Source organism: Neovison vison, chromosome 14 (assembly GCF_020171115.1).
Source record: "Neovison vison isolate M4711 chromosome 14, ASM_NN_V1, whole genome shotgun sequence".
Taxonomy (NCBI): Eukaryota; Metazoa; Chordata; class Mammalia; order Carnivora; family Mustelidae; genus Neogale; species Neogale vison.
This window is the reverse complement of record NC_058104.1, coordinates 6,943,775-6,958,734: the sequence shown is the minus strand read 5'-3', so window position 1 is coordinate 6,958,734 and position 14,960 is coordinate 6,943,775. Positions and strand designations below refer to the sequence as shown.

General features: G+C 44.3%; 1 protein-coding gene across 1 annotated transcript in view; it reads right to left on the bottom strand.

The window, feature by feature from the left end:
- Positions 1 to 14,960, bottom strand: part of LMTK2 (lemur tyrosine kinase 2) — an 83,022-nt gene that overhangs the window by 54,162 nt on the left and 13,900 nt on the right. The window contains exons 2-3 of the mRNA XM_044233948.1: positions 4,805 to 4,926; positions 1,014 to 1,158 (exon numbers count right to left, since the gene is read on the bottom strand). Coding sequence (XP_044089883.1) covers positions 1,014 to 1,158; positions 4,805 to 4,926 — 267 coding nt within the window. The remainder of the gene's footprint in view (positions 1 to 1,013; positions 1,159 to 4,804; positions 4,927 to 14,960) is intronic.

Genomic DNA, 14,960 nt, shown 5'->3' with positions numbered 1-14,960 from the left:
CAGCGTCCTGGGATCGAGTCCTACATTGGGCTCCTTGCTCAGAGGGGAGCCTTCTTCTCCCTCTGCCTGCTTCTCCCCCTGCTTGTGTTGTTTCTTTGCCTCTCCCTGACAAATAAAGAAATAAAATCTTAAGAAGAAAAAAAAACCAAGAGAAGAGAAATTACTTCCATCTAGAGAGAAGTATACCTAGGTTACTTAAGTGATCCCAAGGGTATGTTAGACTTCTATTAAATTTCACTATTTTGGTTGAAGGAAGGGTATTGTTATTTACTAAAATTAAAGGTAAATACTACATGTTAGTTTTTTAATGTTGCATATATTAAATATACCTAACCATACAGATATTTTATAGGAAATGCATCAGCTGTGTCATATTTTATCTTATGTCTTCTCTTAGTCACGTAGGCCTACCGCAATCAACTCAGGTTTACGCTGCCCTCAACTTACACCACTGTACGCAGAGCCACGAGAGGCAGGAATGGCACACAGACCCCACAGCCTTCTCTTAGAAATCTCAGAGATCCCCGATGCTAAAAATGCCAGTCATATCCTATCTTACAAATCGATCAACATTTTATCTTATAAATCGATCAACATCTAACCAAACCTCTACCTCAGGATGAAAAGTCAATCCAACTAACATATCCAAATATACCCCTCCTCCCCAAACACAGGACATCCCGGGAAAGACAGCAGTGTCCTACTCAGCAAGACGAGCAGTGGCGAGAACTACAAAAGCAAAGGCCAGGAGCTCTGTGTTCCATTTCAAGGAACAGAGGAGACCAGTTTATTCTGATATCAGACTCAGGGGCCAAAAGCAAAGGACTCAGCTTTTGCAGGCAGGCACTGGACCAGACCACTACAATTCAGCTTCCCCAGGGAGCAGGAGGAAGAGAAATATGCAAGCAGAAGAGAGAGGCAATCCAAGCATTTTATGGTTAGCATCAAGGTTCCCTCTCTCACCTCTTGAGAAACGATTCACGAAACCATGACGCTGGGACGTAAGGCCTTACCTACAGAAGGCTGGAGCTGGGACGGAGCTGGTAGTGAGATATTTGGTACTGAAAGTGTGAAAACTTCTGCCGGGGACTGAACAGAGGGAGTATCTTCTGCTGGTGGTGTGAAATCGATCTCATCATCAAAATTATCTTCAAATTCCTAAAATAAAAGAGGAGCAATGTTATATCTGATATAAACCAGCCTGAGAGCAAATATTAAAAACATATGCTAACATCGGAGACAAGAGCATTTACTCACTCATCTGAAACATACGGTCTTAAATTTTTCCCCCGGTTTGTACCTACTTAAGTAAAAAACATATATAATTGTGTTCTCCAATGCCAAATAGCAGAATCAACAAGGTTTAAAAATAAATTATACATACTTTATCCAACTCCTTCAACTGAGAGCTTGAAGTTAAATGCAAACTTTTCTAAAATGACCATGGAACTTCAAATGGAAATACTCTTTTAGGTTGGAAATTTTAAGTTACTAGAAGTTTAGCTATACTGTATTATTCACTTTCACAAATCTCTTTGCATATGGAATCCAAACAGATTTGTTTTATTTTAAAATTTTTTTTTTTTGAAGATTTTATTTATTTATCAGAGAGAGATGGCGAGAGAGCAAGCACAGGCAGACAGAGGCAGAGGGAGAAGCAGGCTCCCTGCCGAGCAAGGAGCCCGATGCGGGACTCGATCCCAGGACACCGGGATCACGACCTGAGCCGAAGGCAGCCGCTTAACCAACTGAGCCACCCAGGCGATATATGAGCATCTAATTGAAATAGGATTTCAATCAAGGTAAGGATAGTTAAAAGACTCAGGGAAGATATTTTCTTGGAAGTCCTGTTTCTCTGGGAAGAGTAACATTAGAAAAATTACTAAACTGGGTAGAAAACTCATCGGTGTCTGAATGAAGGTCTAAAGCTGTGTAGCATGTATGTACTATTAACACAGAGAGAATGTCTGGTTTTCTTTAACTTTAAAACTCCCCTGGCTGCACCTCCAACCCCTACAAGGGAAAAACCAGGAGTTGTAAAGGTAGATTTCTCTGATATAGTATATATGACTCTTTTTTTTTTTTAAAGATTTTATTTATTTATTTGACAGGAGATGGAGAGGCAGGCAGAGAGAGAGAGAGGGAAGCAGGCTCCCTGCTGAGCAGAGAGCCTGATGCGGGACTTGATCCCAGGACCCTGAGATCATGACCTGAGCCGAAGGCATCGGCTTAACCCACTGAGCCACCCAGGCGCCCCTGATATAGTATATATGTTCTCACATGCTTGTGGGACATTATTCTCATATCTGTCATCTATGTTCTCAAATGCATTAGGGCATTTATTGCTATCTGTAATAGGGGTGGGGGCAGAATGAACAAGTACCTAACTTCAATCTGTGAAGCACCTCCGAATGGAAGAGCTTTGCTCGATTCCCCTTTGGACATTCCTAAAGCTTCTCTCACTAAAAAAAAGACTTGGGGTGCCTGTGTGGCACAGTCGGTTGAGCGTCCAACTCTTGGTTTCGACTCAGGTCTGATCTTGGGGTCGTGAGATCGAGCCCTGTGTTGGGCTGCACACTGAGCATGGAGTTTGCTTGGGTTTCTCTCTCCCTCTTCCTTTGCCCCTCCCGCCTGCTCTCGCCTTCCCTCTCCCTCTCTCTCTAAAACAAATAAATCTTATGGGGTGGCTGAGTGATGGACACTGGGGAGGGTATGTGTTGTGGTGAGTGCTGGGGGTTGTGCAGGACTGATGAATCGCAGACCTGTACCCCTGAAACAAATTATACATAAAATGGTAACTAAAAATAAATAAATCTAAAAACAAAACCAAAAAACCCCACTTCATGCATCACTCCTACCTTAAAAACAATGCCACTCGAAACCCTGGCAGCATCATGACATACCATTAGGCAGCCAATGATTTTGAGGATTCAGAGAAGTAAAGCATTGTAATAATAAACACGGGGCTACAGAGAAGACTGGGTCGCTATTCTAGTTCTATCAAGTGGCTGCCCAGATACACTCTGGCAAGTCGCTTCCACTGCGAGGCAGCAGCTTCCTGGTCTGTAAGACGACTTCCAAGGGACCGAGTCTCTAACACTGCCCAGTTCTAAATCTAAAGGAATGGACACTCGTCTTCAGTCATGGCTTAGACAGCTGGAGAGGATCCTCTCTACAGTGTGCTCCTGGGGCCACGCGCACCAGAACCATCTGGGTACACCTGACAGAAACACTGATCACAATAAACTCCCTCGGTCAATACTGAGACCTAGTCGGGTCAGAACAATCGAAGGCAAGAATGAGGCATCATGACATTTGAGAGAGCCTGGCTTTCAGTTTCAGCAACACTGATCACACTTGATCTCTGTCCCCAGAAGACAAGGTATCTGTACACAGTCCCTCAGTCTTGCTGAGGTGCTCTGCCTACCACCGTGCCCCCATGGCAGTCATTAAGTTCCCACAGACGTGTCTGTAGTGATTCTGGGGCCTGGGGGCTGAAGTTGTGAATAAAACCCTATGTATGTCTGAGGTAGAATCTTCGAAGGGAAATGGCCTGTGCTAGTAAGTCTTTTCCTTCAGCCTCCCTCTGCTCTCATCTTTCCACGTGTGTAATGTTAGTGTTGAGTCAAAAGGACAACACATCTTATCTCTCGGAGCTGCTGTCACACTCAAGGTAGAGAAAACACAGAAACAGTGTGAGGTCTACAAAGAAGGTTCATGCGTCCACTAAAAAGAGGGTTGTAGCTAGAAGACAGCTTTTTCCCGCAATTTGAACCAGTGGTCCTCGGGGCCCCCAGGACAGCCCCAGGACAACTGGCAGGGCTGGACGGTAGCGATCATTTTCTCTGTGTGCTTCCTTCTTTTTCTTTAAGAATTCCTCTTTAACGAGTATTTGCTGAGCCCTAACGCACACCAGCAGGCATATGGTTAAGTTCTACAGCGGGATATCCCACTTGGTTTCCAGCAGATTCCACCCATCTGCAGCTCAAACATCAGCCCTTCTATAGTATTCCCCGCCACCCCCTACCCCCACCAGAATTTACAACTGGTACCATTCTCTCTCCCCCACAGAGAACTCAAGGGTTCAGATAAAATGGAAGATGCTCTTTCTCATACGCAAAACACACTGGGGATCCCTTGGCCTCGATAATCTTCACAATGCACCAGCATATAAAAGTTGGAGGGGGAAAAAAAAAAAAATCAGCCTGCTTTTCCTTACAGGCCTCACAGCAAGTGAATTCAATCATTCTGTATTCCTCACTTGGCGAAAATTAAAATAGGCAAGTGGTTACTGTCGATAATGCTCTGAAGCAAGGTCAGCGAACTACAGCTGGTGGCCCAATCCAAGCCACCTTGGTGTTTGTAAATACAGTTTTACTGGCACACTGCCACAACCTGAGGCTTCGTGTCTCGTGCCCATGTTGAGGAAGCGTGACAATGGTGGGGTTGAAGCGGAGGGGTCGTGACAGAGAACGTCCAGCCCCCAGGACTGCCTATTTACAATGGCAGAATATATTTACTGTCTGGCCCTTCCAGAAAAATTCTGCCCGCCCCTGCTCCCGAGGCCCTGGGTGTTACGCAGCCCATCTATCTATTGATAAATATATCAGAGGATGATTTTTTTTTTTTTTTAAGATTTTATGTATTTGACAGAGAGAAACACAGCAAGATAGGGAACACAAGCAGGGGGAGTAGGGGAGGGAGAAGCAGGCTTTCCACTGAGCAGGGAGCCCGATGTGGGGCTCCATCCCAGGACCCTGGGATCATGGACCTGAGCTGAAGTGTTCCCACCATCTGCACTCACCTTGAAGTCTATTTCCGGGTCCTTACAGCAGGATACACAGTTTGCAATTAACACTATTAATACCAGTAAACTGCACACAGACAGGATCACAAAAGATGAGACTTCTGCAGCAGGTGCCTCCCCTAGAAAGAGAAAGAACTATTAGTGTATAAAGCACATTAACAACATGGACATTCTAGAATCAACTTTAATATGCAAATCAAATCAATAGATTTCCCACCCAAGAATTAAGAAAATAATGCCTAGATGCTCAAGAGGAAGTAGATGACCAATCCAGGATAAGAAGTCAGGGTTTAAAAAAAAAAAAACAAAAAACTTTGAATATGGAAACAATTTTTGATTTACAGAGGTGCTGCAGGGACACCCCAAGCACCCCCATTCTCCCTTCACCGGGCTTCCAAATCTTACGTCCTCACAGCAAAGTGATCAAAACTAAGACCACAAAAACGGTACAGCCCTATTAAATGAATTTCCAACTGTACTCGGATTTCCCCCAGTTTTCCCACATCCCTTTTCTTTTCTAGGATCCAACCCAGGCTACCAGCGCTGCACTCAGTCCTCCTGCCCCTCTGACTCCTCCAGGCCCTGACCTTCCTCAACTCTTCCCTCCAGTGTCGTCACTTGGACACTTCTGAAGAGTGCCAGTCAGCATTTTGTAGAATGTTCCTCGGTCTGGGCTGCCTGATGTTGTCTGTTTGATGACTGGACTGAGGTTACAGATAGGCAGGAAGAATCTAGAATACCAGAGCAAACTATTCTTCTCATCACATCAGGAGCACACAGCGCTGGCACAACTTACTCCTAGTGATGTGAACCCCCCAACTCCTGGCCCAGGTGTCACCACTGAGAAGTTACCAATTTCCCCCTTCATGTATTCCTTAAAAGTGGGTGACGAAATCCAGGCACTCACTGGGAAAAGGATTTAAGCTGCACTCCTTGGAAGGAGGAATACTACAGAACTTGCAGATATATCTTAAAAATGTCACAGAAAATCATATTTGGGAAACATTCTGAGGCTGTGCAAACACCCTGTGTCTCCCTAAAGCTTGGCACTTTGTCTCTGCGCTTTACCTGCCGTAATTACCACTATAACATTCTAACAGTGATCTTCTATTCCCTCGTTCTTTCTACACTTATTACTTGGAATTCTTCCATAAGGAAGATCTGTCGCTTCTCCTTCAATTATTATTTAGCTATGAACTCATAGACATTTATTTTATATTCTTTAGGTTATAGTCCACTGTTAAAATTATTTTGTAGCTCAAATTATTCCAGCTTTGGCCCTTTCAAGCTGACTACTGGGTTTTTGGACATCTTTCCCTCTCTCCAACACTGTCTCATTTTCTGGTACTACCAGAAGCTCCAGACTTTTCTATTATTCCCACTCCAGTTTTAGAGCCAGCCACTTCTTCAGGGAACCTCGGTCTAATAAGCAGCCTCCTACCTCCTACCAGAGCAGGGGTCTGCAAACTGCGGCCTGTGGCCTGTGTTTCACATGCAAGTGGGGGGACTCCAGCTGAGAACGAAAGAGTGTTTTTCAAAACAAAACAAAATGCAACTTTACTTTCAGTAAAGAGTTATGTGGAAAACATCATTTTCGGTGCACCTGGGTGGTTCAGTGGGTTAAGGCCTCTGTCTTAGGCTCAGGTCATGATCTCAGGGTCCTGGGATCGAGCCCCACGTCGGGCTCACTGCTCAGCGGGGAGCCTGCTCCCCGCCCCCCCGCCTGCCTCTCTGCCTACTTGTGATCTCTGTCTGTCAAATAATTAAATAAAATCTTTTAAAAAACCCAAAAACATCATTTTCAACTAGGGCTGTTCTGAAGCTTTTCTTTGTTAGGGTGAATTGTGATGTCTCACCTAGTGGTGTTTAAGAAATAAACTACCCCACCCCGCTTGCTTTTTTGTGATATACGTGTAAGCTTGATGTTCCAGGGCACCAAGAGGAAGCATGGAGACAAGTAAAGGAATGATGTCACCATTTTCCTGAAGTGAAACTATACCACCTGAAGAAAGTAAGAACTAACCCAAACTCCTTTGTGGTCAAGACACATCCTTTTTTTAAAAAAAAGATTTATTTATTTATTTGAGAGACAGAAAGAGAATCTCAAGCAGACTCCACATTGAGCATGGAGCCCGATGCAGGGGTCGATCCCACGACTTTGAGACCAAAACCTGAGCTGAAACCAAGGGCTGGATGCTTAACTAACTGTGCCGGGCAGGTGCCCCGCAAAACACATTTCTATATATAACATGACTTCAGTGAAGAGCACAGAAGTCTAAAATCAACAACAAACAGGACTAAATTCCTTTCCAATAACAATAGGTCCCTCTGGGAAATGACAACGCTGACACCCGTGCTGTTGCAAGCAGGACTCAGGCTGGCTGAAGCCTTGCTCAAGTCTGTACTAAAAAAATAACAGTTAACCAAGGCTTGTCAAGAATCTGCAAGCCCCAGACAGAGCCTGGGTGGCTCCGTCAGTTAAGCAGTCTGACTCTTGATTTCAGCTTAGGTCCTGATCTCAGGATCGTGAGATCGACCCCCGCATTGGGTTCCAAGCTCAGCAGGGAGTCCTCTGGAGATTTTCTCTCCCTCAGCGCCCCCCTCGACTTGCACGCATGCTTTCTCTCTCTAAAATAAATAAAATCCTAAAAAAAAAAAAAGAAGAAGAAGAAGAAGAAGAATCTCAAGTTCTAAACCAAAAAATCTAAAACAGAGGAAAATCCATACACTGAACACAGAAAATAACTTGGTGATTCCTCTAAAGTCAGCTGCCCCTAAGAGCAAAGACTCCCGAATCAGACACCCGTGTGCAACGTGGAAAGCCAAGTACGAAGCGGAGAGCCACTAAGAAGCACCTCTCTGTGAATGGGGGCCCAGACAGACGGCACTTCCTCTCTTCCTTCTGGCAGCTACCTGCTCTCTCATCCTGCTGGGCCTCTGCTTCCCACCGGTATTTATTCTGACAACTTTGTTTCACTCCCTTGACTCATATAATGACGATTAAATAGGACTCCTGAGGCTTAGGCAGCAAAGCACTTTTATAATACACTGTATTTTATTGATTTTTAAGATGCCGATTTGTCCAACCTCACTTTAACTTTCCTAAATGTCAGGGGCATCTTACACTCCAAAGAAAGCTGGTTTAACTGGCAGCATTTCTTCTTTCTTAATGGCACAAAAATAAGGGTGTGTCATAATCAATCATATCTGAAGTCTGATAAAATATAATACTACTCCATTTGATGGTCACAACACCTCTGAGGGGATGTGACCAGCTCCACATCACAGACGAGGACAATGATAAGTCCAAACACACAAAGCGGGAAAGTGGCAGGGCCAGACTCTGGATCCAGGGGTGCTGAGAATAAATCCCCCCTCACTTCCCTTGATACCACATGGTTCTGCCTCAAGGAGGTTAACTTTTAATACTTAAAAACAGCTTAACCTTAGTCCTTTGAACCAAAGTCCATTGCTATTAATTAAAAGCTCATACTTCTACGGCTCTCCTCCAAACTCCACAAAGTGGATATTAAATTACCTTTTCCCCCATAATTTTTTATCATCACATACTATCTATTTATTATAAAATTTGATGAGCACTGCCCATGGGCCAGCTCAATTATCTGGTTCATAAAACTGTCTTCTGTGAGTCATTAGGTAGGCATGAAAAGTCAGACTCGTGTTAAAAATAACTAGTTACGAGGTGTTTTGCCCCACCTTGATAATGTACTTATTTCTGTTAAGACACTGCAGGGGCATCTGCTCTCCCAAACTCGAGATTTCTTCCGTGTAGGTGAGGTCTACGGACCCTCCCGTCCTCCAGTGCCACCGAAAGGCCTCTACAAATTACCACCTAAGAAGAAATTCACCAGGTAGGCTCAAGAGGAAATTTTTACAGCTGTACCACTTTTAAAGAGTATTTCATTTACTGTAATTTTTCTTTTGATGAGTCCAAGGCACTGTTCTTTAAAAAATTCAACATACCAGTGAAGGGAAAACTTCCATAACATGAGGAAATCAACCCCATCTGTGAACAGGCTGGAAGGTAAGATGCGTTTGCACAAACCACAGAGAGGAAGCAAATTCTAGATGTGAGGAACGACAACTAAAATCCCCAGGCCCCAGCGGTTCAAACTACAAACTGGGCCCCTGGAAGGTTCCTGATTGCAACAGTTAGGACACTATGAAGAAAGACAGCTTTCCTTCCACATTCTCAGCCTACAGCATTCAGAAACGCACAAAATGAACCAATCACGACTGAAGAAAAACATCAATGACCACAGGGGTGTCTCTACTCTTTTAGGCAGCTTTACAGATTACAACCGAGAACAAGGATAATTAGAGGTTTGGAGTAGTTAGTATGTTTCCCCAAGACACTGATTAAAAAATACTTGGCATCTCTAAAGCTCATTCTGTGAGTTTTCAATTTACAGTTTTCAAACCATTTTAATAGATATCTAGCGCTTGATTTAATAAGCAGAAAACTTGAGAAACTCTAAGAGGTGGGTATATATTACCTGCTTTATAGACCGGTAATTTGGAGAATGCAATTTCACGGCAATGACTCAGAGTAAGTCAGGAGTACTACCCAATTATTAATTCAACCATTATATATCCCTGCCTAGAACCTCCATCAGAACTTGAACTCCTATGTAATTAACTAAAGAGTTACTTGTGAATCCGTTTTTGGATTAAATAAAATTTTCTTAAGGTCCACAGATTAAAAACAAGTGATGGTTTGTGGAAGCCCATCAGGGACTAAAAATGCCGATAATTCTAATTTTGTTATTCTTTCCTCAGTCAGGAGCTGATACACTTTTATAGAAAAGTTTTCTCATATTTACTGTTTGGTTATCCAGTGATAAATTCAAACCCTTTAATCCCCTGATTTGTTCCTTTGACCACTCCCCATCCTGAAGCTCTTTACAAGGAACACCCAAGAGTCACCTCATTAGCATAAACTCAAGTGTGGTTGAAAGGGCCTTGTTATTAATAACTAGAGATGCTCCTATCACTTCCTCACTGGGGAAATTACAACAGTTTTAGGAGTTTTGTGGCAGGAAAGGGGACAAAGGCCAAATACATATTTCCTATTCCATCACAGATATGTATATACGTTGGATATATACATGGATCCGGAGACTCTATGACCTGCCTACTGTTGGCTTGGGTACGGCCTGCGACCTAAGAACGGTGTTTACATTTTTAAATAGTTGCTTAGAAAAGAACAAAAAGAGGAGAATAATTTTGCTGAATGTGACATTTATATCAAGTTAATAATGCAGAAAGAGACAACCGGACATTAGTGCCTCCCGACAGACAACCACCACCACCTGCTAAACCGGAGACTGAAAGCAAACAACAATAACGAAATACCAAGCCTGCATCTGACGAGCCCTCTAGCTCTAAATGCCAATTCACAGGAAATAAAGAGAATTGTGGAACATATCAAATACCAGCACAAGAACGTGATCGGCACAGCAGAGGCTGCGGGGAACGTTAAGGAGAGAGACGTGCGTTATGAGAGACGAAGGAGAGACTGAAAGATCTGAACAGACGGAGCGACCGACTGCGAGGTATGGGCACCATCGGAGTCATGACTCGAAGTCAGAAAGATCATGACACCTGAGACAACTGGAGAGCTGAATGAACACTGGTAACTGACCATATTAAGGAAGTATGTATGACTCACTGCTCCTAGGAGTGATAATAATAACGTGATTATGTTTTTAAAAGTAGTCCCTTACCTTCTTACAGAGAGTGACCTATTTAAAGTTGTCTGGAATTTGCTTCAAACAGTATGGGGGCAGTGAAGTGATGGGCTAGCATGAAAAGGGACAGCCACGAGCTGACAAAGGCTGAGTGAAAGCCACAGGGGAGGTCAGAATAGTCGTGTCTGTCCGGTCTTGCACAGATTTGTATGTTTGAAGTTTTCCATTTATTAAAGAATTTCTTCACATCCATTAAATAAAAAGTTTAAATGTGGGGGGGAATAGATGTAACAATTTACAGTCTATACTCTTGCCTCCTCTAGGACCGTGTATCAGTTTGAGATGCTGTAACAAAGTACCACAAACTGGGGCATCAAGGCCAACGTGACGGTGCTGGCGGGTCTGACCCCTTCTGAGAGCTGCGTGGAAGGAAGCACTCGGGGCCTCTCTCCCGCCTTCTGGGAGATGCCCATCTTCTCCCTGCGTCCCTTCTCCTGGTCTTCCCTCCGGATCTGTCTCCATATCCAGATTTCCCCTTTTTATAAACACAAAGTCACGTTGGATTAGGGCCTAAAGATGTGATTTTAACTTGATTACCTTGGTAAAGACCTGATCTCCAAACAGGGTCACACTCTGAGGTCACAGGGGTTAGGACTTCGACATATGACTTTGGGGGAGCAGGGATACAAGCCAAACCATCTCTATGATATATGTTTAAAAGAAAACAAGACAAAACGAGAACAGATCTGGACAGTGTGTGCGTGCACAGTGCTATACTCCTGGCCAACAGTGGCCACCAACAGGGAGGGAAACCAGGTGGCTGGGGGATGAGGAGAGGCTGTTATATCCTTTTACAGCTCTTGAATTTTGTCCTGGGGCTTCCCACAGTCTTTAGCCTCCCGCCCACACTCTGTAACAAGTCCCAACGTCCGCCGTCATCAGCTACCATTTGCCCTCTGCCTTGGGCTCTCATCACTCCTAACTCTCTGCTGCATCTAGTTTCATCGACCATGAACCACTTCAGCCGATGCAGGCAGATCCTCTGCCCCTCCAGAGTCTGCAAGTTTACATCCCCTACCAGGAACCTCCCGCACTGACACACCCCCTCCACTAATTCAGCCTCACCACTCAGATCTCAACTTGGAAAGTGTCCCCGAAGTTCCATGGGTCAGAGTCCCCGCCTCTGGAGCCCCAGTGCGCCTGTATTGTCCACCGTAGAGTTTATGGCACTGACTGTTTCAAAAGCCCAAGTGTCCTCCCCACAAGACTGCAAGTTAAATGGGGTCAGCAACCGGGTCTGTATACTCCAGCAATGACTCCAGGGCCCAGGACAGAGCCTGGATTCGGTCAGAAGGGGGCATGGATGGAATCAGAGAGACAGCAACTAAGAGGCTTGAGAAAGGGAGGGAAGATAAGCAAGAGAGAGAGAGAGAGAGAGAGAGAAATCCATAAATCTTCTACTTGTTATGAGAAGAAACTTTAATTTCCAGGGTCAAATAAGATTATAAAAGTAGCATTCCTTCAGTGATTTTATGCTCTTATCTGGCAAAGATTTTCCTCCCATTACTAATCACACCCCAATAGGCCCTATACTGGGATGGTTCTGACTTTTCCCACTATTAATAGTTTACCATTTATTCCCTAGGTCACAGACAACTTCCACATTCTTTGTTTACCCATTTTGCAATTCATGTTTAGTAATGTAACTATTCAGTTGTTTTTTTTTTAAAAAGTTTTTTACAAAAGCAGACTTCCCCCAACTGATGTTCTCCTGTGATAATGAGTATTTATTCACACCTGCGTTCTCCACACAGCTGCACTTCACTGGAAGCTGTCAGAGCAGGTTCGCTCTGCCCACAAGGGAGAATGCAAAGGGGCCCTCTCCCCTGCAGCAGCCCCCTCCCCTGCAGCAGCCCCGGGGACATGCTGGTCTGAGTGAGGGGAAAGCCCAGAGCACAAGGGGGGCTCCACTGGGACACTGACAAGAGGAGGAAGAAAAAAGGAATCTTAACAGATGCCTTCTAAGATGTGACTCTGAATTTTCTTTAGTCTGAACACACCATGTACCCATCTGCTCAGGCCGCCCTAGCCGTTCCGCACACACCAGTGACTTGAACAACAGAAATCCAATGTCTCACAGTTCTGGAGGCTGGACATGCAACATCAACGTGTGTCAGGGTTGGTCCCTTTTGAGCCTTTCTCCTTGGCTTGCAGAAGACAGCTGTGTTCACACTATGTCTTCACATGGTCTTTCTGCACATCCATGATATCTCTTTGTATGTTGCATATTAGATTAGCAACTAAGGAGTTAATGGCCTTATATTAACATATTCACTTTTTTACTCATCTCATAAAGTGAATTCACTTTATTCACTCATCTCCAAATACTGTCACCTTCTGGGGGGCTGGGTACGGACAGGGACTCAGGTCCATAACACCGTGCATCCGATAATTCAGGGGCACCCCCCGACTCCGGCAGGAGATCCATCTTGGGCAGCACCCAGGATAAGTATATGCTGCCTTCCTCTTTGGCTTCCCAGGAAGCAGCAGGTTGGGAATGGAAAGGATCAGTGAGACAAGTGTCAGAGGCAGATGTCAGCCTCCCGTGTTCTCTCTTCTCTGCCCTCTGGCCTCTGGAAATTCACGAGAGATTTATGTGTCTACTTAACAGTTAAAACTGGTGGCCACTGGGCTGACTAGACAAAGGGAACTTGGTACAACTCAGGGAAGTTGGGGATCAGAGATCTTCCAAACTGGTCCTGACATAAAGTCCACTTTTTTTTTTTTTTTAAGATTTTATTTATTTGACAGAGAGAAAGAAATCACAAGCAGGCAGAGAGGCAGGCAGAGAGAGAGGGGGGAGGAAGCAGGCTCCCTGCGGAGCAGAGAGCCCAATGCGGGGCTCGATCCCAGGACCCTGGGATCATGACCCGAGCTGAAGGCAGAGGCTTTAACCCACTGAGCCACCCAGGCACCCCATAAAGTCCACTTCTAAATAGCAAGTTTTGGCTTTTTCTTTTTTTTTCTGTAAAGTTAGGACTAATAATTGGATCTTTTCCAATATCCTGACAAGTAGCTTCACATCCTGGAGACTGAGTAAAGTGAATCATCAGCATACTACTTGGGGGAAAAAATTTAGACAATGATCGCAGATCACACATTTCGACTTAAAATCTCGAAACGACACACCCATCTAACATAAAGCTTTCTCGTGCACTGAATCTTAAGTCCCTAAATGTTTTCCTTGCCTCTTAGTGTAACATGTTTATAATAACATTAAATAATCTAGAACACCCCTAATATATTCTAATATTAGAGAAAATGAAGCCTAGCACTAAATATGTCCAAGGACACAGACAGTAAGCAGTGGATTGATGATCTAGCCGATGAATCAGAGATTCCACAAAGACCCCTAAGCCAGAATATCAACAGCCTAGAAAAACAAACCGCACTGTGTGCTAATCACAGCGAAGTGTTCTTTTTGTTCAAAATGACTTTCAAGGTCAGCCAACCCAACTGTTCTCTCGTACTTGCAGGAAGGTTATATAATTTGAGCGCTGACTGAATACCTGTGAATGAGATCATTTTGTATGAAGTTGCTGCTGTTTCTCTCAGCCTATTCCACCGAACTGTTACTAAAGTTTCATTTCATTCCAATTTAAAAAACACCGAGGAGGATGAAGACTACCACAAAGGACTTTGTCTAACGTGGGAACAGTTCCGCCAAAGGAATGTCAGGCTCACAGGACGCCTGTGAGATGACTCTGCCCCGACCCCAGGGAAGGCCATGGCAGGGATGATATTTTATGAACCAGAATCTTAATGAAGTCGATAGCATAGTCAGGCTGTGGAGTCACCAACAGTGCTCAGATGTCTGCCATGGCTCTGAATCAGGGTCTTCCTGCAGTCCAGGAAGCCAGCTCAGGAACAGGCAGCATCTGGTCCCAGAAGTAGAAACTCATGGCCAGTTTCCCAGGGCTTCTTCCCCCATAACTGGTCACTTCAGTGCCCGGCTAATATCTAAGGGAAAGGACATTCTGTCTTTCCGTATGACTTCCTGTTGAAATGTGGAGAAATGTACAGGTAGATCAATGGTAGTACAGGAGTCACAACACTTAGCCAACACAATTTCTGCACAGCAGGACCCAAAGGATGGGAGAAATGACCTAAATGTGTGGACCAAAATGTGTGGAGAAATGGACTGAATGTGTGCTCCTTACCTCCCGGGTAGGGCAGCCCTTAAATACCCTAGAAAAACATGTCTAGCTTTTCCTTAAATTTTCCTATAAGACTGATAGTCTATGGTCTCAGAAACTTTCCAGCTTCCTAAGATCTCATTTAAACCCCTGCTAATACAATCGTAATGTATTCTTAGGCTGTATGTCTTTGAAAGTTCTCTCTTCATAGAGGAAGCAGATTGTGATGGATGCAGCCCAAATGGC